Raw genomic sequence first — 24,196 nt, 5'->3', positions numbered from 1 at the left:
TTTTCATTATAGACAAAATACTGGTAATTATTATATGCATGCGAATGTGTAGATATCAGTCTATCTCTATTTTATTCTATGGGAATGTTGCATTTCTATTTCTAATCATTTTTAGCAATAAAAAGCTTAAATTTGTTTGTTTCAATCCTTGTGAAACCTACCCTCTCCTTCAACTGATTGACCAAATTTCATCATAGCTCTCAAATGAGTATGTTATGTACCCGCGCCCTATCAATCATTTTCAATTTCTGGTACAAGGCTAAATGAGGCAAGCATTGGCTTGACAATTGTTCCAAAAAAAGTCATGAATGTACATACGTGATCGACGAGTACACCTATTACTTCAATTAACATCAATTTAACTATGTCAAATTATGATTGATAGACAAAGAACTACATTTTCTGAATATTGGGATTATAGAGTCTGACCATTTAAAGCTATACATTTTTTTTTCAGTTTTAATTTATCAAAAGAGCCACCATAAAGACTGAAGTCAGGTTCAAGGAATACAAACAAAACAACTTTGCTCTGTAGTACTTGAAATGAAAAAGAATTGACCCCATAAGTAAGAATCCACAATTAATGTACTATGAAGGGTAGCATTGCATAATTTTCTCCTTTTTTTTTTTTTACAAGGTTTGGCTAGATTTTGCATCATATAATAACTTGTTTAAATATTGCTAGGCAACGTCACTAGGCATAATCAGTACAATGTAACAACCTAGTTTATAATGTGTCTTTATGTAGTTTTTTCATCAAAATAGAGGCGTATCACGAAAAAGAAAAGAACCAAAAAGCTTAATCAAATATTAATTTCTTTATGACAAAACACGCTTTCTTAATACGATACCAATATTTTTTTTTACTATGACTTTCATTGTTAATTAAGCCAGGAAGAATTATTTATAGGCATTTTATAAATTTTGCTTAATGTTACAAGCGTTCCAAAGAAAAAATCGGAAACACCGAACGTAAGGTTAGATATGCTTTCTCCTCCCAAAAATAAAAAAAAAAAAAATAGTATCTTTTTCTTTAAAGTCATCAACAAACAAGAAAAAAATAAAAGATGAAGCGTCCCTTAATAGAAACCTGAAACAAAATACGCCTCATTTTGTACATTGTAGATCTTTTAAAAATTGGTATCATTGTTCTCTTCTTTTGAGTATTGTTGGACAGTATGAATTTGAACGCGAATAGAGCCCCATGTTAATCATATTTTTATTACGCTTTGATGCTTGTGTCTAACTTTTCTTTCTTTTAGCGCACGACATTTGTAACATTTGGTTGCCCTCATACAAAATTAAAGTTTGTTGTTTATAGCTGGTTTGGATATAGAATGCAGCAAATGACGTGTTTCTTATCGCCCCAAAATCAATTAACAAAAAGCATAAACTAGACAGAGCCAAAGCAACAAGATGAGACAGGCCAAAAAAACTTTTTCGAGGAGACGATGAAAAGGTGAAGAGTATAACTAGCATATTGAAATATCGATCAATTATAGAATCAGGTCTGCTTGCTTTACTTTGTTGATATGATGTTGAAGTGTTATGAATTTTTGGCTCGCTTGTGCCTCTACACAAATGCGCCGATCGCTTTTTTAAAAAAATTAAAGAACCCTTTTGTTAAATAAATTCTTGGTTCTTTTGTGTCATCCACTCTTTCACTACAACACTTATCAAGCGCTCATTTGGTACACAAAACTCGGTTCAATGAATATTTATCAGGCCGAAATTTATTATTAGAACATACACACACACATACACACGCGTGCGTACACACACATGTATATGTAACTATATCATCTCCCCTTGTTTGCTTTAAAGTTGTCAAAGAAGCGTCTATCATTTCAAATAGGAGATCGAGTTGTACTTTAAAATCGAAAATCTACCGTTATAGGACTGATCTGTTTTTTCTTTACAACGCTAAAAAAACTCAATTGTAGCTATTAACCTTAATATACCCAGCATTTGTCTAAAGAGAAAAAAAATCATTCTGTTACCACAGTCAACCAGCAATATTTTGTGCAGCATACACGCACAGAATAAACTCTATACCCGTCTTCATATTTGGACATTCTGGGCGCGCGGACAACAAGACCGCTTCAAAATTGATATTTCGAAAATCAAGAATTTTACACGCATATTCTCATAAACGGAACGACTCTAAAATAGAAAGACGAGATAAACAATCAAATAAAAACTTGTTTGTTCTCCTCAGCTTATGCGCTCATATTTGTTTTTGTCAAAAGAAAATTATATGTATATATGTATACATATGACTATTTCACAAGGCATGCTGTTTTTTATCTCATTTTTAGCCTATCACATCACAAAGCCTGTTTATAGTAAAGTCTGGTTTTTTATGCGTCATTTATCATGATGGTCAAAAAGTGCTGAACTATATCTTTATGCTAAATTGGCCATTCTTAAAATGTCTAAAATATATTGCAGAATAACTGATCTAGTAATATGGAGAGTAGAATTTTTAGCGATATTCTACAATTTTTCTTTGATAGAAAAAATGGTCCTTTTCTATGGGAAATTATTCCAGCAAAAATTTTCGTAAGGAAGATTCTAGAAACAATGAGACTTTGTGTGCCTTCTAGAAAAGAGAGCGTTGAATAGTGGAAATCCAAATAAGCGAAACAATATTAATAGTTATTGTCAATAGTAAAACCATGCGTAAAGCTAGCCTCAAACTTTATTTATCTTTTGCCGCATGATATTTACAAACAACAGTATGTGATCCAAATGCTGCAAGTCTAATGATATATTCACAACTTGATGAACTGTCACCAAACACTTGTCATATATAGAAAATAGCATAAGCACTAGCAAAAATAGCTCAAGTTTTAATTTCTCAGGATTTGTCTTAAACATTAATGTAAGATTTATTTTGCCAGAACAGTTATTTTCGTTTAAAAAATACAGTTATTACCTCTCATTGATGTACATTGTGTTCTTATAAGGTCCATCCCGCTTTTTTTTTCCAACGCATAAATTGTCCCTTCAAATATAAAAGAAGAATGTATATTCAACTGACTTACAGGACAAGGTTAAGTTCTGTGTTACATGTAGTTCTCTATTAAGAAAGGATATGACGTCTTGTGGTATCATAAGACACGCGAATCAAGCATGGATTGTGCAGCGTGTTTTTTTTTATTAGTATTTTTGTCTAGAATTTTTTGAGTTTGTTTTCGCAATTCGAACTCAAGTTTCAGCAGTAAAAGCAATGTTTGAGATGAATCAAAAACAGTTTTTTTTTCTTCAGTCTCAATAGTATTACTTTTCATGGAATAATATGCCTTAACAGGGAAATAGGTTCTATATTGTCCATCACATGTTATATAAGAAAAAGGATCTAATTGTAGTATCTCTCTAGCTATAGATTCACATGCGTTGAGTTAATACTTATAAAGTCAAATAGTCGAATTAACTTGCATAATGACTTCGTTTCCAATAAGGCATCGCCTATGAAAACATCTATAAGAGTTTGTTCTATTGCAAATATGGTATAATAGACTAGGTATACTACTGTAGTAGTTTTAGTGCTAAGAGTGGTGGATAACTAGGTTGTTATTGCGATATGAGATCAGCCTTAGAAGAAAAATTATATTAAAGGCGCCTTGTTTGCTAGCCAAATATTGGATTATGGAAGGAGACTCAATCTCTAAGAATGAGTTGGTGGCGGTCAAGTTATTGAGCTTGAAGTATTTGGCATAGGTGATGCTCTTATCAGTTGGTATTAGCAGTTTTGTGTGTACAGACACTGGGTTACCTAATGATTGGTAAGATATACCACTAAACAGTTGCAAGCATCCGAAGATGCTAATCAAAACTACTGAAGAATAAAAAAAAAGAGAAAGAAAATGTTTGCATTAAGTCTATCGTTCTATTAGCATGCATAAAACCAGTTTATGCTATTAAACTGCGTATAGAAAATTACTTTATTAAATTTCGCCATTCTCACTTATTTGTCTTGCCATTGTTTCGTGCTTAAAGTTATAAGCATCTGCAATAATCTATATCAGAAGTCAATAGAGCTTCTTAACATGAACTTCTTACCATTTCCATATTCAACAACGGTAAACGAAGCAGCATAGTTCGAATCTCTGACTGTTCCAAATCCTCTAATGCTTCCTTGACACATTGTAGAATAGCTAACAAAGTCAATATCAAGCATTATGGTTTAGACTTACATAAGCAAATAAAAGGATGAAAACTAAATGGATCCGACATAGCAAAATAAGTGTCTATCCAATGTTAGCTTAGGCAATAACTGCCGTTTTCAAATTACCCCATAGCCGAACGAGATTTTCGAACCTCATCTCTTTTGATAATAGGCTCTGCAGCCAAGAAGTGGACCATTCGTTCAAGTCAACTTCTTCTTCATCAAAATAACTACATAATTCAGGTAGACTGCAGCGGAATAATGTCATAAATTGGGCTACTTGTTCTTTTAGGCTGATATTAAGGTTGTATTCCTCTATACTATAATAAACATCATGCAATTCTTTGAGCTAACTTTACCTATAGCTTGCATTAGCTTTTCAAAGCAGAAATAAGCGTCGCATTCGTTGTTCATGACATGAATAAAAGGTGCACATAATGAGATTAGGTTTGAGTTATACTCAATATCTCGATTGTTGTTCAAATAAGCCAATATGATATTCACAAAAGACTGTACGTGATTGCCCAGGTTGGATTCAGGAAAGCGCCTTTGATATCGAGATACTTCGCCTCGAATCCTTTTAGCCACATCTTTATCAATCTTATCTAATTGCTCGTATTCTTCCACTCTTGCTTTACTTGAACTCAATTCTTTGGCTTATTTTACGTGGTTAGAGTACTATAATGGCAAACCAAGGCTTACATCGATCGGCTTGTTGAATCCCTAGCAAATATTTCCATACTTCCTATACATTACATGTCAGCATGAGAACATGACGATAGTTATAAAGTTACTCCTCTTAGTTGGTCTGGAATGCCGTGTCTTGCTAATATTCTTAGTCTCTCTAGATCAACGTATACTTCCGACTGTAGGATGTCTTCAAAGTCATTCAAGTAAGATTGTTCTCCTTCAGTGGATTGCATTACAAAGCAGAAAAGAACGTTAATTTTCGAGAAAATGCCGACTAATTTTAATGAGTTTAAGTACAGGAAGTAATAACATGAATTGCATCAAACATCATAGCGAACCATGGATGAGGGTATTTATCATAATAGTCTACATCAAACTTCTTGTCCTTGAACTGTTCAGTGATAATGCTTGCCATAGGTGAAGTTTCCTTAGGAATACTAATTCCTTGCATAAAACGGATGTTCTTGATTTCTTCAAAGCAAATTTTCATCATTGACTTGGCTTCTGCTGCCACCTGTTGATTGGGAGATAAAGAGAGTAGCATAAGCACATCAAATGTATATAAAAGATTGTCGAACGCAAGTACAGTGTAATTGCCTAGAACATGTTAATACTGAGTATTGTATCTAAAGGATATTTACATGTTGTGTTGCAACCGCAAGCGTGGAACAACTGTTTAATCGCGTAAATCAAGAGACGACATCCTGTCAATGATCTACTTAATGAATGTTCCAAAACACACTGTGCCAATTGTGAGGATTCGTTATTCAAAGCAATGGGTTGCAGCATAGATGAATTGATGTTGAGTTGGAGAACATGAAGGTTACAAAAGTTTACCAAGAGAATAGGGTCTTGTATCTTACAAATGATTTCCTTGCAAGCTTCTACAGCAAAATAGTCATCAAACAAGCGGAATTCATCAGGAGCAGAAGATGCCCATTCTTGTATGACTTGATCTGCTTTGACAATAGATTCAAAGCTTAATGTACATACTTTACCAATATGGACACGATGAATTTGTTTCTACCGTCTATAAGCTACCTCGACTCACTCCTACGCACTCACCTTAAAAGCAGACATAAAAGGGTGATCGACAATTGACAAAATCCAGTTTTGTAGTCTAACATAACGTCTTGTTTCTTCTGATTCGTCTACCAAATACTGCCACCGAGGATATCGAAATTCAGGTTCGTTCATAGACTCATTGGCAATAAATTGCATTACTCGACGCATATTGACAATAAGATAATAACACCGACTAAACAGGGCTTCATCAACATGGTCAGTCACTTCCTTATCTGTTTCTGACTCAAAATAAGCATTGTAATCTTTGTGAAGATCAAGACTGATTTGGAAAGCCATTTCGAGTAGTCGACAACAGTCCGAAAACCGAAGTGTCATGTGTATATATCGAGATAATAAGCAGACAGAAACCATATTTTCCAATCGCTTTTCATAGTCATCAAACTGGTCAAGAAAAACAGATTTTGCTTTGACATAAAAGAAATCAGCTAAATGACGTTTTCTTCGCCAAGAATGGGCGACATCATTGCAAGGCGTAGTACACACATAGCAGCAAATAGAGAGAGTGGTAAGATCCAAGAGTGGATCTTGTAATATGGATAACTTGGCTCTAAAACTAGATTCATGTACCAGAGAGTTATAGACAATATCGCATTTGAAGAAGGCATCCACCAATTCATGAACAGTAGAGCGAGGGTCAATAAAGAGTGTTTCGGCTAAAAGGGTTTCATCAGGATCGCTTGTCTTTTTTCTCTCAAAAGACCGTGTTGCAATTCGTGCTGTAAAATGTGGTGCCTGGCAGTTCACATCTTCCCAATGAAAGCTCAATAGCATATTTGAATCTTTTCCGAGATAGATATTTTCTTCGGGATTGTTACTGTAGATGCTGCTATTACTGCTATTACTTTCGCTAAAGGGACTGCCTATATCATCACTGTTGTTCAAGAAAGAACCAAACGGCGATAGGTAAGATATAGAGGATGATTGAAGAGGGATCAATTCACTGATGGATTGAATGCCAGTTTCTATGCTAAAGAAGCCATCTTTGATTTTGAATTTCCATTTATAAAATAAATCAGAAGGTGGTAGATACTGTTGGCCCATAGGTACCAACTTATTGTTGCTGCGGTTACTTAATCTCTTCATTTCAGCTTCGATGTGTTGAACCTCCATTTCCAACTGCTTTACTTGATCTTGTAAATTATGAGCATTATATGCTGATTCGGACAAGCCTTTTGCTTTCATGGTTGCTTTTACAAGAGCTTCTACACATTCTTTACCGAGATCTTTGCATCTTTCGCATGGGCTATTGGAATCAATACGTATGCATTTTCGACGGTTCTTTCGACACTCTGCTCTCCCCCCCATCTTGAGTTAGTGTGAGTTAGATAGACACATGGTGTTTACCAGTACAAGGGATAACTCTGACTCTCATTGGTTGATAGAAAGAAACAAGCTCATTAAAGATACGAAGAAAAAAAGGGAGAAACTGGGCTCTAAATAGCAAACAATCTGTTTGATTGGCGCTTAAGGTCTTGTTTTTAATATGCAACAGAATTTACCAAACAAACGGAATCAGGTTTTTTCGTTTGCGTATATCTGCCTTTTCATGCTTGTCTGTAAGATATGCCTTATACCATGCATGTGTCTTTTTGGCTCGAATAGACAGGTAGACCAAAGGAAAAGCCTTTAAAGCGAGTGCAACCACATTCTGACTTGTCAATATGAATCCAATAAACGAGAGTTGTTCACCCATATAATGAGGAGCCACCACATAGTCAAACAAGCCACCCCGAGGAAGACGGTATTTCTCTTGCGAGTTGTTATTCATACGCATTTGTCTCAAGACCCAGTGATGGTAAGTATTGACAGCTTCTCCTATGAAAAAGAAGAGGAGACCACAAGTAAATAATTTATCAGAAAAAGCATAGTCAGGCATTTGACGAATCACCAAAAGATCTAAAAGGGTAGTGGTTGTATAGACAGAACTAACAGACAACATTGTCAAGATATTGGTATTGCTCTTGTAAATATGAACAAAGCATACTTCAAACACTCGTTTTGAGAAATGCAATGTGTTCAATAAATGGACAATGTCAAAATGGGAATGCCAATAAAAAAAAACGGGTTTCTGCACAAATAAACAGGCAATGACACTTGGGAGATAAAAACAAATCATGGCTTTCTTACTAGGAATTGTATCGAATTTGCGATTACCAAACTTTGAGTAGGGTGCAAGATCAATAAAAAGAGTGACAAACGCAAACAGAGCGAGTGAAATACCAATGATCAATGAATACCAATTCAGTTTTGTCCAATCAGGCACATATAGACCAATACTTGATGTATATCCCATATCAATAAAGAAAAGAATAAAAGAAAATCAATATACAGCTGTGCAACTCTCTTCAAAAAAAAACGGAGCCTAAAGTTTTGTCAACAAAACCATGATTAGAGCACGATCTACAGGCTATGATTATAAATAATGCAATTCGCTTTCATGTCTTTAATTACAGTAAACAGATCTTTTGAATTTAAAGAACCTTAAATCAAAGGGTCCTCAAGCTTCTCTCTTTCTTTTTTTTTTTTTTTTTGGTAATTGACATGATCGTTGCTTAGCAATGCAAAGATTAGTATTCCACTCAAGTTAACAAATTCTTATTGTATAATATATATAAAAAAAAAGAGACTGTATTTTACGCAATATACATTAGTACATTTATAATTTATAGACACATTTAGTTAAGTTCACCACGAACCCATTGTTGCAACATATCAAGACCACTTTCAGGTTGATCATAAGGAACCATATGGCCAGCACCAAAGACACGCAAGAAAGCAAAACGACCGTCTTCAGTCTTACGAAGCTCACCAGCTTGCTTTCCGAGAATGTCAGAGTACCATTCAGTATCATTGGCAGCAGTAAATTCTTCATGACCAGACCAAGGCAAAGCAAGTGTCCAAGCCTTGTTACCCATCCAGTTACAGATAAAGTCAGCATCACCAGCATAGATCAAAATCTTGATATCATCTTCCAAGAGTTTAGGGACTTCATTGACATAAGGACGCATCCAATCACCAGCCATTTGGAATCTAAAGTTGATTTGCATGTTGCAACTTTCGTATTTCTCAGTTTCAGCACCAACTGCTTCCTTTACTTCGGGGATGTTCAAGTACTTTTGAACAGATTCAAGAATATCGTAACAAAGATTGCCACCCTTACATTTTTCACGTACATCATAAGGATTCATACCAGTTTGTTGGTAAGGACTGATTTGATCCTTGTTACATTTCATAGCAGCAGGTAAACAAGCAAAGACATTTTGGCTGTCGTAGCAATTTTGAATCAAACGTTCACAAGCGGGGAATTGAGCTTCCATGTTGTCACAAGTAGCTCTGTCCAAGACAGGACCATAAGAGTTGTCACAGGCCATTTCAGCGTAGTACTTGTATTGAATTAAAGGATCAGTCAAGCCATTACCGATCAACAAGGTCTTTAGGTTGATGTTGGCCAAGTGTTCCTTCTTTTTATAGAGTTCCATCGATTGGAAGTTACCCTTGTTGTATTCGTTAATAACACCACCAATACGAGGAATATAATGGCCTATTGTGGTTCATTGTTAGTATCTTTTCTTTTTCTGCTGAGCATTTTAGTTTCATATAGGCTTACCAGCATCTACAATTAAAAAAAAAAAAAAGAATTAGTATCTATTTTTTTTTCTGTGGAAACACTTACAAGATTCACCAGAGATATGGAAATCAAGATCGGCGTATTCTAATACAAAGGATTAGTTTGTGATACATACACGGGTAAATAGACATACGAGGGAATTCCTTGAAAAAGAGTTGAAGGAAAGCATAAACATCTTCAGCAGCAGCATCGGTATTCGAAGCACCATTGCTACCGTGAGAGAAACCAACGTTCAAAGGCTACAAAATGATGAGCATGACAGTAACAATCACGTGACTTACTTGATCCAAGAAAATGACGTTAGCCTTTTCGTTCCAGGAATAAGGGTTGCGATAAGTACCAGTACCCTCTTCATTGACAGTACAAGGACTAGTCAAGATCAGTAACTTTCCGAGAAACGTAGTTATAAACTTACCCAAGTTCCATAAAAAGACCAGTTAAAGAAGAACAACCGGGACCACCGTTTAACCACAAGACAACAGGGTCTTCCTTGGGCTTATCTCTTGATTCAAAGAACCAAAAGAAAAAGTGCTTGTCTCTTCCGACATCCAAATAACCAGAGATCTATAGTGTGTAAGTCTATCTGTATTATGCTTATCAGTCTTGTGTTCTTACCTGCTTTACATCAGGATCACAGAGAGAAGGTCTCTTGTATCTCAAAGCATATTGAGAGAAAGCAGGATGGGTAAAAGTAGTGAAGGTATCAGAACCATGAGACAAGATGTTCTTGAGCTTATCCGTAGCATCATGGACCTTATCAGTAGCACCTTGGAAGACGTGTTGTACATCGTTCCAAGTCTTTTCGCCAAAGTCAACAAGAGCTTCTTGTTGTTGGAATAAAGCAGGTTCTGCAAAAGTAAGACTGAATACACAAGAGGCTACAGCAGCCACCTTGGCAAGGGAAAATAAAGAAGGCATCAAAGAAAAAAGATGGGAAATTATCAACATGAAAATTGGTTGCCTTTTTATTTTATTTTCCTACCGTGAGGTCATTCGTAGGACAGCTTAATTTTTTTAATCAAAAAAGGAAAAAGATGATAAAACAAGTTTTGATGTCCTTGACGTCGGATGAAAAATGCTCGATACAATGGAGTCGGGAAAAATCAAGCCGAGCTATAAACGCGATGGATCCAAACTTTATTATTCACAAAAAAAAAAAAAAAACTAAAAATCAACATCCATACCAGCATGATGATCCATAGTGTTCATAGCATCAACTTCATAGCCTGGTTGAGAAGCTTTGGCATCTTCAAAGGTACGATGACGAATGACTTCCATGTCAAATTTGTTCTTTAATGCATTCACTTCTGAAATAAGTTCTGATGTTGCATCCTTTAATGCTTTTCCAGGCGATGTGCCAGGCACTGTCTGCACTTTAATCACAAAATTGTGTTCAAGAGGGTGAGGCACTTTATAACCTGCAAATAAAACTCGAGGGTCTTTTAAGAGTTGACTAAAAGAGAATAAATATAACAAGCTATAGGATAATATGTTAGTTTACCCTCTTAAAATATTTCCAAGTGTGTGATCTTCACGTTCAATAGTAAAAGTGGCAGCGTTTGGAATCTTGGTGTCGACTTCCATCTCCACCCTTTACAGTTCATATTAGTACAAAACTATCTTGGAGAAAAAAAAAGATTACTTTTTTCTTCCTTCAGGAATAACAAAGAGTTCAAAACGGTCAGGAGCGTTCATATGTGTTGGTTTTTTTTCTTTCTTAGTTGAAAAGAAGAATAAAAAAACATGTCTACTGAGATAATTCAAGTAGATAAATTATGACTGCTTTTAGGCATATCGTCTGCGCAGACTTGTTTGATCATTAGAAGAAGAAATAGCGAGTTCTGTATTGATTAGCTTTCATATTTTACTTGAAGGACTGCGTTTGATGATACAAGATCATTTCATTGCAAATGTATATTAAAAAAACTTTTTCCGTTAGATCAGAAATACAAATACTTGTTTACTATACTTTGGAAACGTGTAAATCAAGCCTTGTACGTTATTTTAATAAAAATTACTATAAAAACTATACATAATGACCAGAAAATCTTAAAAGCAGAGTTAATCTTTCTCTCAAAATTGTTACTATAAACCTATCACTTTTTTATATATATATAGATGCGCAATAAGATTATCTACAACTTTCGTACTTATAGAGCCAAAATTAATTTAGAAGTGAAAATGAAGAAAAAGGTTTTGTTAAAACTCCGATAATTTTGCTTTTTGAAGCCTTTTGATCACTTCACATCTCCTGCAACATGAGTTTCCGCCTCCACCTCTATCAGAAAATTACCCCAGCTCATCCCAAACACACAATGCATTTATTACCCTTTAATAAATAATTTTCCTCTTCTTTCTCGTTGGCTTGATTCATGAAATGCTCAGATTTGTAACATTTTCAGAGTCAACACATGCATGCAAATCCTGATCATGTCATTGTTATTTTACCTTGCAAAATATCTATTGACATTCCTTTTTATTTGTAGAGTAGCTTTGACGGTAGAGATCTGGTACTCTTTACAGGCAGTACACTTTAGTATCTCTACAGGCTTTTAGGTTTAGGTCGGAGCAATGCCTGACTGTATTAGACAGCCAAATCTTTGAAGGAAAAGAACTAAAAGCTCTCTTTGGTTCGTTCCTGAGTATCAAGAAACTACCTACAAGTCTCTTGAACAGCACATTCAAAAGAAGCAAATCATTTCGACAGGCTTCTGTCGCCTTTTTTTTTTTTACATACAAAACAAAAATGTATTATTTCTTATGCTATTTATTATCTGTACAATGAATTATAATTAACTTGTTTTCTTGTTTTGATTGACATAACCAATGCCCATACAGGTCATGAGGATTGTATCATTAGAAGTATCAGGTTGAATCTTGAATGAGACACCAAAGAAGGATTTGATATCACGTAGATATTGAATACTATTTAAAATAGGCATAAGTATGTGTCAAGACTACATATTCAAAACTACTTACGTAAATGCAGTTAATTCACCAATACGAAGTTTACCAACATCTTCAGGCGACAAGATCATCAAAAGCAAATTCAACCATTGTGTAGTTGTATCCACACATCCACCTTTACGAATTTCATTTAACAGCAACTTGGAAGCAATGACACCTACATCTTCAGGTGTCTGTCCTGGCTCTGCTGCTTTTTCTGCAGACAACAACACATCTGTATTGGATTCTGCTACCAAAGATAATGCAAAACCAGGCGATTTACCACTCTCTGCGCCTTTATAAACATCTGTATAGATATAAATGTCGGGAATGTATCTGTTCAGCAAAGAACGAGCTGATTCAACAAGACGATTTGCTGTCTGGGGTGAAACGCGAGTACAGTAAGCAATGCCACGAACACGCTTAATACGTCCTTCGTCTATAAACTGGATAGGCTTCAATTGTCGAATAGGTTGACAAGAGAATGTCACTTCACCACCACCTAGTGGAGGAGCACCTCTTTTTGTGATTTTTAATTCCAAGTTTTGATCTACGCCATATCTCTTTAACTGAGGCAACATAACTGTACGAATCAAATCCACCTAAAATACATGAATACATTAAGCAAAGCATAAAACATCTACTTACTGAAGGATCAATGTGATCTGTTGTAATACCCTGTAACACTAAAACAAAAGGTTTCTTTGAGAAAGGTGCAAGAGCAACCATGGGTTCCAAATAGTAACTAATACTTCTGTCTGTACCACAATCATGTTCAATAAGACCACCTTCAATAGCACCTGGTCTATAGAGTACAGAAGTACCTAGTTTATCGTAAGTTTATAAAGTTCAGGACAACAACGGTAACATACCAGTATAACTGATCTCAATCACAGAACCATTTGTCACCTTTTCTAATAAACGAAGAAAGTTCATTTCGGATTCTATGCGTCTATGTAAGTATCAACTAGCACTTTAAAATCTTATTACCTCTTAAACCGGGATTTTCATCGTCTGATCTGATTTTCTCGATGCGGACAGGCTTACCGCTTAGAGTAGCAAGAATGAGTCTCTGTCTCAAGTAGTTGTAGCCTTCAAACTTTAAAATGGTGCTCATGAGTTGAAGAAAAAGGACAATTAAGTAGCATGTTCATTTTTTTGGAATCAAATTCATGGCTGGAAAACAAGTCACTTGTACTGTATATGGCATCACCAATGAATAGTGGCTTATCCAGCACAAATGGCTACTTGTTGCATCGCTGGTATCCATTCAAGCGTCTTTTGGGCAATACAAAAGACTAGATATGACTCAAAGTGTATTATACTTTAGCATCTGACTCACCTGGTTTGAAGAGTGTTATTTTGATATTCTTTTCCATCTAAATTCAGATTGTTAAGCATACAACACACCTTCGCTCATAAAAAATAATATGCTTCTTGCTCAACCAATGCTATCTATCTTCTTGCTATCACACTAGACAAGAATTGTAATTGACATAGGCTATATTCATTGCTACCCTGAAGACGTCACTGAAGCAATTTTTTATACCAGTAGGATATGGTTTCAAGCTCAATTTTTTTTCTTATTCTTTTTCTCTCTTTCTTTTCTTTTACGACATCATGACTATTGGCGTTCCCATCAAGCTTCTTCACGAAGCACAAGGTCACATCATCTCTTTGGAATTAAAGACAGGCCAACTCTATCGTGGTAAATTATTAGAAGGTAAACAATACAATACATATAGACACTTTTTTTTTACTTAGTTAACACGCGTTTTAATATCTATCTATAGCTGAAGACAATATGAATATTCAGTTGAGAGACATAACAGTGACTGCACGCGATGGAAGAGTTTCGCAGTTAGATCAAGTCTATATTCGTGGATCCCATGTCCGGTTCTTCATTGTACCCGACATGTTAAAGAATGCCCCCATGTTTAAGGGAGCTGGTCCTGGTGGCCTTAAAGGCAGAGGTATTGGTTTGGGTAGAGGAAGAGCTACTGTTGCACGCGCTCAACAAGGTAATAACATGAGTATCTTTATATGTAAAACTAACTTTGTTGATAGCAAGAGGAAGAGGTCGTGGATTTAGAGGTCGTGGAGGTCCTCCACCAAGATTTTAAACACGAAGAAAACATCAAGTCACTCTGTCATACATCTTACAAACACTCACACACTCACACCTACACTCATTTATATACATATAAAGACTTTACTATTTTTGATTTGAATGTTGGATACTTGGTTGAATGGCTCTCCGCCTTAATGGAAGCTACATAAAAATTGTATTGTCTCTTTTCTTTTCTTTTTTTTTTTGCTTTTTCCTTTACGCTATTGTATGGACGAGATTGTAGAACATCGTTTCATACAGATCCATCACGCGTGTCAGAAAACAAACACTGACACGCATTGGACTTTTTTACTCGACAAAGCAACACCTTCCATTGCAGTCTCTCATAGTTGCGAAAAGATCATTGATCGAGTTCAAACACGTCAACTTGATTTTCTACAAACACTCACAAGCCTACAAAACTTGGTCTTGAGCTGTCAAGACTCAGCCAAAAACACAGTATTTTTACGCACAATCACTCGGTTATTATTATTGGATACTCGCATTGTATTTCATCACCACAAGAGCGAGTCGTGTCCAGTCCATCCATTTGCTTTGCTGATACGACAGAAGCCTCAGATTTGCTTTGATATTCTGGAACAAGTTGATTTCATCCTCCAGAGAAATGCATGGACAGTATTAAAAGAGTTTATCTATGCTGTCTTTTTGACCGAGAATCATGTAGAATCAAGTGCTCTTTTATCGCGTATCCAACAAGCCTTGCTCTTGTCAAAACATACTGAATTCTCTGACGCTGTCTATACTGAAATGGTTCAGTTAGTGCTCTGTTATCCTATGCAAAAGAACAGTAACAAGTTCTTTTCTTTAATTGATTTCTTGATCTGGATGAACCATACATCTAAATCAGACAAGGCGAATTATGCTTATGCTCTTCTGGATCGTGTATTGACAGTGGCATCTCAAGGCTATTCTGTCAAGCCTTATTTGATACGTATGGATCGCATTGTTTCTTTGAATAGCCAAGTGATTGCAATGGATGTGCTTTGGATCAGTTTATCATTCCTTTTACTAAAGGTACAGACAATAGAAGAGCAACAGCTCATTATGCATCTAATGAAATCAGCCTTGAGAGAACAAGACATGGCCAGAAATGTGCTTTGTGTTTCTTATTTGCCATTGTATCAGCTGCTGTCTGAACTCAATGATAAAGAGACATCACGTGAACTGAAAGGCCTAAAAGAAGATACACTTAGTCTAATTACCTACCTTGATCAAGATAAGACACCAGCAAAGACTTCCACTTATCATATTAGCTCTATTGTTAAAGACCACAACATATATGGACTCTTGGGCCATTTATTTGTTTATCTGAACAAGCTTTATCAAAATATGCCTCCTGTACTTGAAGCAGGATACAATACAGGTTCAGAAGATACACTTGCACTAAACATGTTATTCAGTACACCTTTTGTGTACTCTCAAGACCAGTTAGTTCAATGTACTGTCTATACACGCATGGCTGAACTCACTTGCCTTCAAGAGACATGCTACAAATTCCCTCTTTTTCTCTTCTTACTTCGCATGTTGCGCGTTTCCTTTGCAAATCCTCGTCTTGTCACTCATATCTTTAGAGATGTGTTGCCCATGTTAGCCAATACAAATGACCCTACTATCACCAGTAAAATCCTTCAAGTGGTACTCTCTGCCATCAGTGCTGGAGGCAATTCTTCCATGGCCATTCTTGCTGTCAAATCACTGGCTCATCTCTACCAACGCCAACCCCGTGTATGGCAAGAACTCAAAAAGGTGTTTTCCGAATGGGTCTTGCGCCGTAAATCAGGTACTGTGCGTCGCAAGATTGATTTGACAAAGACAGGTCCTACCAAGATGGAACTGGCTATCTTGACTACTATGCGGGATGTTTGTGCGTTGCGACCTCGAGAATGCGCTCCCGATATCTTACCCATGGTGATTTCATTGCTCCAGTCTTGTCAAGACCTGAGCATGGCGTCTTTGTCTCTTCTGTTGACCATCATCAATCATTGCGTGAAAAGTGGGTTAGCGGAACCTCGTTCGATCTGGAATGTGTCCGTAGTTTATTTGGCCATGTTTGCTATGGAACAAGGAACACAGAGATCTGAATTGCTCGTACAACAATTGTGTGCGTTTTATGCTATTGCAGGCGCTAGAAATGACAGTAAGTACACAGGGCTTCTATTTCAAATGACTCATTCTATGGTAGCTTCTGAACCCTATCTTCAGTTCAAAGAGTCTTTGTTGACTGAATACATATTCCCCTTGATTGAATCTCAAGATCAAGAAGCAGCACAGCACGCTATGTATGCTCTATCTCATTTCCCTGCTCAAGATATCAGCACCATCTTACCTGAAAAAGCGACTGACTATATCCAGAAGATCATTTCTCCCTCTGATCAGCCTAACGCTAAGCAACATTTATTACTTGCCACACTTATTTCAAACGAACTTGACCATATGCGCCGTGGTCTTTTCAAAGAAGAAGCAGTCAGTATAAAGCAACATGTCTCTAACCAAGAACAACAAGTAACCAACGATCTTGGTCAAGTTGTTTCTGAACGAGAACTTGAATTACAGACCATGTTCAAGACACAATGGGAAGATGCCCGCGTTGCCCCAGGTCTTCGTTCAGGCTATACCATTGCCATGTTAAACACCATGGATTTTTCTGATAAGAACATGATGGAGGACATGAGCAAGACCCATTGGTATCGATTTATGGTCACTTCTTTTACAGACATCAGTTTGACAGATCATTTGTTACTACGTGTATCTAGCCTGGAATCATGGGAATCGTTTTTTAGAACAGCATTAGAGACAGCAGGCAACAAGACAGAAGCGATTGTCTCTGCTCTTGTCAAGGATCTCTTGGTGCGATTAGAGAGAAGTACTGTGCCCGGTGTTACTTGCAATATCTTCTTGGCTTTGACAGGTATATAGATAGAGCTGGATGATAGCACGATGTTAACATACATAGGTCTTGTCAACATGATTCGTGTCATTATTCCTTCTTTTGCTACTTCTTGTGCTACTGGTATCATTGATATTTTGATGAAGAATTACATTTCACTTGCTGGCTCACCATTATCTCATTCTGCTCATTTGATGAGTGAAGAAGTTCAGTTTGCAGCACGATTTTCACTCGGCCATTTGGCAACTTGTATCATTAGTAACGAGATCTTGGTCACAAACACCTATCACACCTTGACCCATGCTGCTACCAATACAAACATCAAATCACGCAACATTGATACAGCTGTCGATTTGGTTCAGTTTGCTAATGGCTATGCTGCTGGTTATTTTGTGGGCGCATTGGCTGTCTATCCTACAGCAACAGAACATGTTGAAAAATTAAGAGAATCAGGCACCAATGAGTTGATCAAGTATTGTGGAGCAAAGGTCACTTCTGATAGCTGTGTCATGGGTATCTTGATGGGTCTTGCCTCTGCTTTGAAAGCAAAGGATGTTGCTGGCGAAATACTAGATTTTGCTCTGGGTAGCTTGAAAACATACCTCAAGGGTGATGCTATCAGTAAAGGACGTCTGCTGGGCTCAACATGGTTATGCGCCGTCGGAGCATTAGAAGAAAATCAAGTGGAATATACTTTATCGAGTGTTGTAGAATCTACTCTAGCTGCTGCTTCTAACGATGTAAGTCATCAATGATATGTAAAGCAGGAACGTCTTGTCTCACTCTCAAATAGCCTAGTTTAGCTCAACACTTTTATCATTTCACAATCCCTTATGCTCAAATTCAATATCATAGCTATCTTCATGCGGGTGCTGACCATGAGAGCAGTGCATCATTTTACAATCAAGCATTAGAACCATTGTTTAATAGTATTCAGTCGGATGATGCCTCTAGCAACTACCGTATTGCTAGTCTCTTTGCTCTTGGTAGTCTCCTAGGTGCCCAGTACTTGAATTCAACACGTACTTCTGAAACAGACTTTTTAGAAGCTCAACGCTATCATGCTACCTTTAGACGCCCTGCTTTGGACAAGTTAGCTGCTGTAGCTGGGCTCACTGTACGATCTGCACCTACAGGTAACCTCAAGAGTGGACGTGTGGCTGCTGCTGTCTGTGGTAAAGTCATTGAGCATGCCAAATGGTTAATGTACACACTCAAGTCAGACCGAACTCAAGAGGCTGCTGCCTCTGCGCTTGCCGTCTCCTCTTCTTCTGAGCCGGCATCTTACAGTCGACTCAATAGCAATACAAGTTACTTGAGAGCAGTATTTGACCAATTGGTTCAATTGGCTTTAACTCCCTCTGCGCGTCATAACATTGACATGCTGTTACGTAGTTTGATTGACACGTCAGGCCCTTTGCCTCCTGTGAATTGGTTTGCTGTGATGCTCAAGTTGGTGAAACAAACGCCTAAATTGTGTTTCCAGTTTGCATCGACACACGCTGCTACGTCCTTTTCACTTTCAGAGTTTTTAATCACACAAACACATTTGATACTGAATACCGTGAATTCAGCAACAACTAACCATTGCCCTATCTTGTTTGAAGAAGGGAATGCTTTTGGTGTCATTTTGGAATTAAGCGGCTTGACAGCTCGTCATCAAGCCAAAAAAGGAACCATGCGACGTGGAATGAACGCTGTAGTCAAGAAAGTGAGCCTTTCAGAAAGTCGAGTTTTGGAACTTGTTGAACTCATTGGACGAAAGTTTACCTATATGGACCATGAAACAAAGGCAGGTTGCTTGTGATTCTCAAATTGTAAACTAAACGTTACGTAGTCTAACGTATTAGCAAGACTAAGTGAGCATTTACCTTCCGAAGATAAGTCTTTGGAGGAAAGCAAAATCGCATTTGTACAATCGATTCGCGATTGTATTCTTCGCTCAATCACTTTAGTTCTATTGAACACAAAGGGTCATGACCATGAAACGTTACTTTGTCAAGCAGTTGAATGCAGTATTACTGATATCAGTCAATTATTCCCTACAGGAAAACTACAAGACTGGAGCGACATAGAGGCTGACCTTGTGTTTGGCAAGACGGTCTCACTTTGTGAGTTTTATCGCATCAAACCTGATCAAAAGCAGGTGTTGATCAAATACATCAGCACAGCTATCACTCATCTCATCGGCTTTACTGGGAAGGCATGCGGTGAGTCTGTTAGTGCATGGCAAACCATAGCTAGTACTATCTGTGACGATTGTCAGTCAGATAAAGAAGCATTGAGTTGGATTATTCGTGTACTGGATGCATTTGTGGTCTATGTCAGTGGTTTCAATTCACCAGAGCAAATGAACGATATGGGCTTGTATGACAGTATTCGCATTGGTTTGTATGCCATTCTAGTTCAACTTCGCTGCACTCCTGAAGAAACAAGTCTGGATAAGATTGAAATCATGGATACTGCCTTCTTGTTGAACTCATTTGTTTCTATCGGCAATGGCCACAAAGCTGAACAAGAACAGGTAACTAAAGAATGTATACATCTATTGTTTCTAACCCGATTCTAGATTGTGAAGCGTGTATTCAAATTGTTGGATATGATTAGTAAACTGCAAGCTACTCTTTGTACTGAGTTCTTTGGTCGTGTTATTCTAGGTTTCCCTGAAGAACAAGTCAGTCAGAATGAAACGAGATATTAAATAAACCATGTCTTTTTTATTATTATTATTATTAATACTATTATTCGACATTTTCATATTTCTCTATAGGAATATTCAACATATCATACATGTTTATCATTTTCGATTCTGTCCAGCCATGTTCTCGCACTATGTTGATGACCTTTCCGCTGCCAAAACCAGAAGGACCAAGACGACCTGTTCGACCTGCCATATGTAAATAAGAAGTGACAGAGACAGGCTTCCCCAAGATAAAGACATGAGATACATTAGGCATATCAATGCCTCTTGCCGTGAATTCAGTCGCAATCCACAATTTTGATTTTTCTCGAGACGTGTTGAAGTCTTTAATATCTTTGGCTAGAATATTGTATTCTGCTAGTTTTTCTTGTATAGATGTGACACTGACAGTGGGTCCTACAAACAAAATAGCGTTTTGCACAGGTTCAATGTCTTGTAAAATAGCAATACTTTCTATCATGCGCTCATCGGTATCGTCGAAATCTGCTTTGTGGTCGCGCGATTGGACATCTTGTTTGTGTTGATGAATATTTCGAATTGCATCATCAGAAACGACCAGGCAATGATGCCTGACAGTGGCACTGCGTTTTTCGTCCAATTGAGAACCATGAACGAGATCAACAAACAAAGGGCTGTGTAACCAACCTTTCTGATGTGTCAAAAAGTATCGCAATGGTCTATTCAGTGTAGCTGATGAGATCACAGTTTGATGCTTGTGTTCTGATAAGTGATCTAATAAGCGTTCAGCAGGCTTGGGATGGGTGGCTCGTTTCTGTTGTTGACGCTGAGTAGCATATCGTTTTGGCAAGGACAATGCTTGATCTGCCTCGTCCAGCACGAGTCGTTCTAAAGCATGCAAAGGAAGGTTATCTTGGTTGACACAGTCCAAGATTCGACCTGGGGTGCCAACAAGGGTATGAGGGATGTCTGTCAGTTGAGTGTTGATATCTGCCATGATCTGAAAATGTTTGCTATCTGTCAATTGGGATAGCCAATGCCCAATCTGATAGGCAAGTTCTTGATTTGGAACAACATAGAGAGAATAAACGCTTTCAAATGAAGCATGGCGAGTTGGCATTAAGGATGCTAGAGCAAGGGCAGTGCCAAAAGTTTTACCTGTGCCTGTACGATCACGTATCAAAAGATCTCGCTCCCCGTTGATTAGAATTGGGATGAATTGTTCTTGGGCTAGGGTAGGATGTGTCACATTAAAATTGGATTCTAACTTCTTGACTGTGGAACGAGATATGCCCAATTTCTGCAAGACATGGTTAGTTCCAACCTTTGATAAAAATATCTTACCTCAAATGTTGAATAATGTCTGTGTTTGGCTAAGATACAGAAGCGATACCGAGAAAACATTTACAAAAGAGTAAAAAAGAGAAAGTTTTTTTTTTTTACGAAATAATTTATTTAACTTTTTTTTTTAAAGAAAAAACATCAACCAAAGAATACAAGTTCTATAGAAAGAAAAAAGGTCAGTAACCATTTAAAATAGAACACAAAAGAAATATTATGGAATTCGTTTTTTTTTTCTTTTTTTTTTTTCTTTCAGCAAAAAAAGGCAATAGAAGTTGTCTTCAGTAAACATGCAGAACAGGTCTGTTGGTCTCATCTTTTTGAAAAAAAAAAAAGAAAAACTAAAACAAGCCACATTTCTTTAAAGTGTATGAAGACTTACCCTTTAATGTTTCTTGCATTTAAGAAATAGATAAAAAACTCAAAGAACACAAGCCCTATAGAAGTGGTTAGAAAATGTCAAAAACAAAATGGTAAAGAAATGCAATTGAATTCGTTTTTTTTTTCTTTTTTCTTTCAGCAAAAAAAGGCAATAGAAGTTGTCTTCAGTAAACATGCAGAACAGGTCTGTTGGTCTCATCTTTTTGAAAAAAGAAAAAAATAGACCGAACAAATTACATCTCTTTAAGTCATATAATACTTGCCTTTAAGTTTTCGTGATTAAGGGAAAAAAAAAAAGAAAAACAGTAATTGAATACAACCGCGTTATTTATATTTGACAGAAGAAAAAAAATTTTTAGCGTTTTCGAACAGCGCATAAAAGAAGGACATCTTTTGACAAAAAGAAGGTATAATGCTTTCATTGTATCTCTAATCGAACTCTTCAGCATTTCTTCTCTGTTTACTTGGCTTATGAAGAGTAGATCAAGTGTTTCTTTCTGTCCCAATGTAACTAGATTCAACTGAAGTCTGTAGTTGCTTAGGAGCTTTATGATTGGCAGAAGACTTGTCAAATCAGAGATACAATTTCCGAAGGGTGACGAAACCTAACTCATGATATTTTTTAAAGTCATTTTTTTTTTCTCGCTATAATTTTGTAATAGTTTTCTTACTAGAATAAACTTGTATAGATTAACATTGTAATCAAATAAAAAAAAAAAAAGAGAAAAGAGACACGCTCATCAGCCTATTTAAATCCGACACAAGAAGACCAGTTGATCATTGTCTTTTTTTCTTTCTTTCTATTCTATTCTATATATTTAATACATTCACCATGTTCTTCTTGGTAAAAACATGATCTACAAATGGGTTTGCAAATGTTAACAGTTTTATTTATTTTTTGACAGAAAAAACTGACACATACCATCTCTCTACATCCTTCGTATTTTGGACCCAACATGCAAAACCAGATCAAGGATAAACTATATGCTGATGTAGAAGGCACTTGTACAGGAAGATATGGTTATGTAATTACGGTATTGACATTGGATGATATTGGCAAAGGCAAGATATTACCTGGATCAGGTTTAGCAGAATTCAAGCTAAGCTATCAAGCCATTGTGTTTAAGCCCTACAAAGGTGAAGTATTGGATGCCATTGTAACCACAGTCAACAAGGTAAAGGATGAATGCGTGTATGTTGACGTGTATAATAACATGTAAGAAAAGATGGGTTTCTTTGCTGACGTTGGACCATTACAAGTATTTGTGTCATATCATGTAAGTATAGGCTTAAAATGACGCGTTGAAATTAACTGCTGTAACTAGCTTATACCTTCTGATATGCGATTTGATGCTAATGGCAACCCTCCTTGCTACTCTTCTGAAGATCAGGTACAAACATGAAAAGCAGCAGTTTACATTGACTCACACAACATTAGGTGATACAAAAAGATGTTCAAGTTCGATTAAAACTTGTTGGTACTCGTGTGGATGCCACAGAGATTTTTGCTATTGGAACAATCAAAGAAGACTATTTGGGTGTTATTTCTTCTTAAAAAGTGTATAGTTTTTTTTTTTCTTTTTTTTTTCTATTGTTGAAATAAAGCAATTCTTGCTTCAAAAGAAATCATAAGCCTGGGAAAAAAAAAGCAAATCTGTATACAAACAAGCTTGTCGTTTGACTAGTTATAGAACTCAAAGGAAGGGGAACAATGTATTTATCTCAAAGGATTGATTATTTCAAGCAAAAAAATAAAAAATAAAATAAAAAATAAAAAGCATTTTGAAGGAACAATCATAAATATAATCAGTGTTCTGTTACAGCGAATAATAAAGCAGAAGACTCAGGTGAAATGACTGTATTCAATAAACCATGAATGACTCGTCAACAGGACTTATCTCGAGAACAGTAAAAAAGAAATCTTTGCTATAAGAAGATCAATATTTCCAAGTTGGTAACAGTGTATGAAGTATTATAATTGTGTGAAAAAAAAGCGTGAGAATTATATCTTGAGCTCAAAAAAAACTGCTTCAATTTCTTTGACCAGAAAAAAAAACAAACAGTTCCTGTCTAGAGCATTTGACAATTTTGCTATGCCTTGTATTCAAAAAAAAAAACACTGGAGTTGTTTAGAAGAATAGGTGCTTCTTATCGACACGTGATTTAGATCTTTCAGTTTGATCAAATTTGAATGCGTTGTCGTCTGCTAATAGGCTAAAGGCGCAAGAGAGAGAAGATCTTGTGTAAGGAGAAACAAAAAAGCAGTAAAAAAAATG

General features: G+C 36.5%; 11 protein-coding genes across 11 annotated transcripts; 3 read left to right on the top strand and 8 right to left on the bottom strand.

Moving 5' to 3' along the window:
* Positions 1 to 999: 999 nt before the first annotated feature.
* B0P05DRAFT_524327 (uncharacterized protein) lies at positions 1,000 to 1,664 on the bottom strand. The gene is made up of 2 exons (XM_051576185.1): positions 1,263 to 1,664; positions 1,000 to 1,206 (listed from the first exon to the last, which is right to left on the bottom strand). Exons 1-2 carry the CDS (start codon positions 1,477 to 1,479, stop codon positions 1,043 to 1,045), a joined length of 381 nt encoding a protein of 126 aa, XP_051439110.1. The 5' UTR covers positions 1,480 to 1,664; the 3' UTR covers positions 1,000 to 1,042.
* Positions 1,665 to 3,950: 2,286 nt separating this feature from the next.
* On the bottom strand, positions 3,951 to 5,094 carry B0P05DRAFT_462014 (rab-GTPase-TBC domain-containing protein; the record flags this gene model as incomplete). Its single annotated transcript, XM_051574097.1, has 7 exons — positions 3,951 to 4,022; positions 4,066 to 4,160; positions 4,200 to 4,253; positions 4,298 to 4,387; positions 4,531 to 4,827; positions 4,874 to 4,916; positions 4,966 to 5,094. The coding sequence occupies 7 exons, from the start codon at positions 5,092 to 5,094 to the stop codon at positions 3,951 to 3,953; spliced, it is 780 nt and encodes a 259-aa protein (XP_051439109.1).
* Positions 5,095 to 5,150: 56 nt separating this feature from the next.
* Positions 5,151 to 7,252, bottom strand: B0P05DRAFT_461615 (uncharacterized protein; the record flags this gene model as incomplete). The annotated part of the gene is made up of 4 exons (XM_051574082.1): positions 5,151 to 5,458; positions 5,518 to 5,884; positions 5,927 to 6,770; positions 6,843 to 7,252. 4 exons carry the CDS (start codon positions 7,250 to 7,252, stop codon positions 5,151 to 5,153), a joined length of 1,929 nt encoding a protein of 642 aa, XP_051439108.1.
* A 190-nt stretch (positions 7,253 to 7,442) lies between these two features.
* Positions 7,443 to 8,240, bottom strand: B0P05DRAFT_568218 (3-oxo-5-alpha-steroid 4-dehydrogenase-domain-containing protein; the record flags this gene model as incomplete). The annotated part of the gene is made up of 1 exon (XM_051581182.1): positions 7,443 to 8,240. The coding sequence occupies one exon, from the start codon at positions 8,238 to 8,240 to the stop codon at positions 7,443 to 7,445; it is 798 nt and encodes a 265-aa protein (XP_051439107.1).
* A 274-nt stretch (positions 8,241 to 8,514) lies between these two features.
* B0P05DRAFT_524278 (Alpha/Beta hydrolase protein) lies at positions 8,515 to 10,575 on the bottom strand. The gene is made up of 7 exons (XM_051576184.1): positions 10,191 to 10,575; positions 9,991 to 10,139; positions 9,857 to 9,944; positions 9,709 to 9,814; positions 9,621 to 9,659; positions 9,555 to 9,560; positions 8,515 to 9,488 (listed from the first exon to the last, which is right to left on the bottom strand). Exons 1-7 carry the CDS (start codon positions 10,521 to 10,523, stop codon positions 8,623 to 8,625), a joined length of 1,587 nt encoding a protein of 528 aa, XP_051439106.1. The 5' UTR covers positions 10,524 to 10,575; the 3' UTR covers positions 8,515 to 8,622.
* A 164-nt stretch (positions 10,576 to 10,739) lies between these two features.
* B0P05DRAFT_502934 (DNA-directed RNA polymerase) lies at positions 10,740 to 11,290 on the bottom strand (the record flags this gene model as incomplete). The annotated part of the gene is made up of 3 exons (XM_051575473.1): positions 11,218 to 11,290; positions 11,077 to 11,166; positions 10,740 to 11,028 (listed from the first exon to the last, which is right to left on the bottom strand). Exons 1-3 carry the CDS (start codon positions 11,268 to 11,270, stop codon positions 10,740 to 10,742), a joined length of 432 nt encoding a protein of 143 aa, XP_051439105.1. The 5' UTR covers positions 11,271 to 11,290.
* Positions 11,291 to 12,367: 1,077 nt separating this feature from the next.
* Positions 12,368 to 13,250, bottom strand: B0P05DRAFT_461862 (18S rRNA biogenesis protein RCL1; the record flags this gene model as incomplete). The annotated part of the gene is made up of 3 exons (XM_051574091.1): positions 12,368 to 12,500; positions 12,555 to 13,123; positions 13,170 to 13,250. 3 exons carry the CDS (start codon positions 13,248 to 13,250, stop codon positions 12,368 to 12,370), a joined length of 783 nt encoding a protein of 260 aa, XP_051439104.1.
* Positions 13,251 to 14,104: 854 nt separating this feature from the next.
* On the top strand, positions 14,105 to 14,816 carry B0P05DRAFT_524275 (uncharacterized protein). The gene is made up of 3 exons (XM_051576183.1): positions 14,105 to 14,244; positions 14,315 to 14,542; positions 14,589 to 14,816. Exons 1-3 carry the CDS (start codon positions 14,142 to 14,144, stop codon positions 14,642 to 14,644), a joined length of 387 nt encoding a protein of 128 aa, XP_051439103.1. The 5' UTR covers positions 14,105 to 14,141; the 3' UTR covers positions 14,645 to 14,816.
* Positions 14,817 to 14,820: 4 nt separating this feature from the next.
* On the top strand, positions 14,821 to 20,268 carry B0P05DRAFT_593608 (uncharacterized protein). The gene is made up of 6 exons (XM_051583053.1): positions 14,821 to 16,789; positions 16,835 to 17,560; positions 17,606 to 18,279; positions 18,333 to 19,331; positions 19,377 to 20,063; positions 20,109 to 20,268. Exons 1-6 carry the CDS (start codon positions 14,860 to 14,862, stop codon positions 20,238 to 20,240), a joined length of 5,148 nt encoding a protein of 1,715 aa, XP_051439102.1. The 5' UTR covers positions 14,821 to 14,859; the 3' UTR covers positions 20,241 to 20,268.
* On the bottom strand, positions 20,234 to 21,604 carry B0P05DRAFT_524270 (P-loop containing nucleoside triphosphate hydrolase protein; the record flags this gene model as incomplete). The annotated part of the gene is made up of 2 exons (XM_051576182.1): positions 20,234 to 21,498; positions 21,543 to 21,604. Coding segments are annotated over 2 exons (1,280 nt in total), but the record flags the coding sequence as incomplete, so codon positions are not given.
* Positions 21,605 to 22,553: 949 nt separating this feature from the next.
* On the top strand, positions 22,554 to 23,554 carry B0P05DRAFT_524263 (RNA polymerase Rpb7). Its single transcript, XM_051576181.1, has 5 exons — positions 22,554 to 22,764; positions 22,826 to 23,095; positions 23,147 to 23,197; positions 23,246 to 23,311; positions 23,359 to 23,554. Exons 1-5 carry the CDS (start codon positions 22,753 to 22,755, stop codon positions 23,473 to 23,475), a joined length of 516 nt encoding a protein of 171 aa, XP_051439100.1. The 5' UTR covers positions 22,554 to 22,752; the 3' UTR covers positions 23,476 to 23,554.
* The last annotated feature ends 642 nt before the right edge of the window (positions 23,555 to 24,196 follow it).

This window comes from Gilbertella persicaria (genome assembly GCF_025201335.1).
Source record: "Gilbertella persicaria strain CBS 190.32 chromosome Unknown B0P05scaffold_3, whole genome shotgun sequence".
Classification (NCBI taxonomy): Eukaryota; Fungi; Mucoromycota; class Mucoromycetes; order Mucorales; family Choanephoraceae; genus Gilbertella; species Gilbertella persicaria.
The sequence above is the reverse complement of the archived record's forward strand: the minus strand, read 5'-3'. Positions and strand labels throughout refer to the sequence as shown.

Bases quoted from the DNA above. Each gene is read 5' to 3' on its own strand.
- B0P05DRAFT_524327 (XM_051576185.1), bottom strand. From the start codon at position 1,479: ATGCTAGTTATACTCTTCACCTTTTCATCGTCTCCTCGAAAAAGTTTT. The intron at 1,207-1,262 runs CTAAAAGAAAGA...AATATGATTAAC, and splicing joins AATGTTACAAATGTCGTGCG to ATGGGGCTCTATTCGCGTTC.
- B0P05DRAFT_593608 (XM_051583053.1), top strand. From the start codon at position 14,860: ATGGACGAGATTGTAGAACATCGTTTCATACAGATCCATCACGCGTGT. The intron at 17,561-17,605 runs GTATATAGATAG...TAACATACATAG, and splicing joins TATCTTCTTGGCTTTGACAG to GTCTTGTCAACATGATTCGT. The intron at 20,064-20,108 runs GTAACTAAAGAA...ACCCGATTCTAG, and splicing joins ACAAAGCTGAACAAGAACAG to ATTGTGAAGCGTGTATTCAA.
- B0P05DRAFT_524263 (XM_051576181.1), top strand. The intron at 23,096-23,146 runs GTAAAGGATGAA...ATGTAAGAAAAG, and splicing joins TTGTAACCACAGTCAACAAG to ATGGGTTTCTTTGCTGACGT. The intron at 23,312-23,358 runs GTACAAACATGA...ACACAACATTAG, and splicing joins GCTACTCTTCTGAAGATCAG to GTGATACAAAAAGATGTTCA.
- B0P05DRAFT_524275 (XM_051576183.1), top strand. From the start codon at position 14,142: ATGACTATTGGCGTTCCCATCAAGCTTCTTCACGAAGCACAAGGTCAC. The intron at 14,245-14,314 runs GTAAACAATACA...ATCTATCTATAG, and splicing joins TCGTGGTAAATTATTAGAAG to CTGAAGACAATATGAATATT. The intron at 14,543-14,588 runs GTAATAACATGA...CTTTGTTGATAG, and splicing joins TGTTGCACGCGCTCAACAAG to CAAGAGGAAGAGGTCGTGGA.
- B0P05DRAFT_524278 (XM_051576184.1), bottom strand. From the start codon at position 10,523: ATGTTGATAATTTCCCATCTTTTTTCTTTGATGCCTTCTTTATTTTCC. The intron at 9,945-9,990 runs GTAAGTTTATAA...GATCTTGACTAG, and splicing joins GGTCTTTTTATGGAACTTGG to TCCTTGTACTGTCAATGAAG. The intron at 9,815-9,856 runs GTAAGTCACGTG...ATCATTTTGTAG, and splicing joins ACGTCATTTTCTTGGATCAA to CCTTTGAACGTTGGTTTCTC.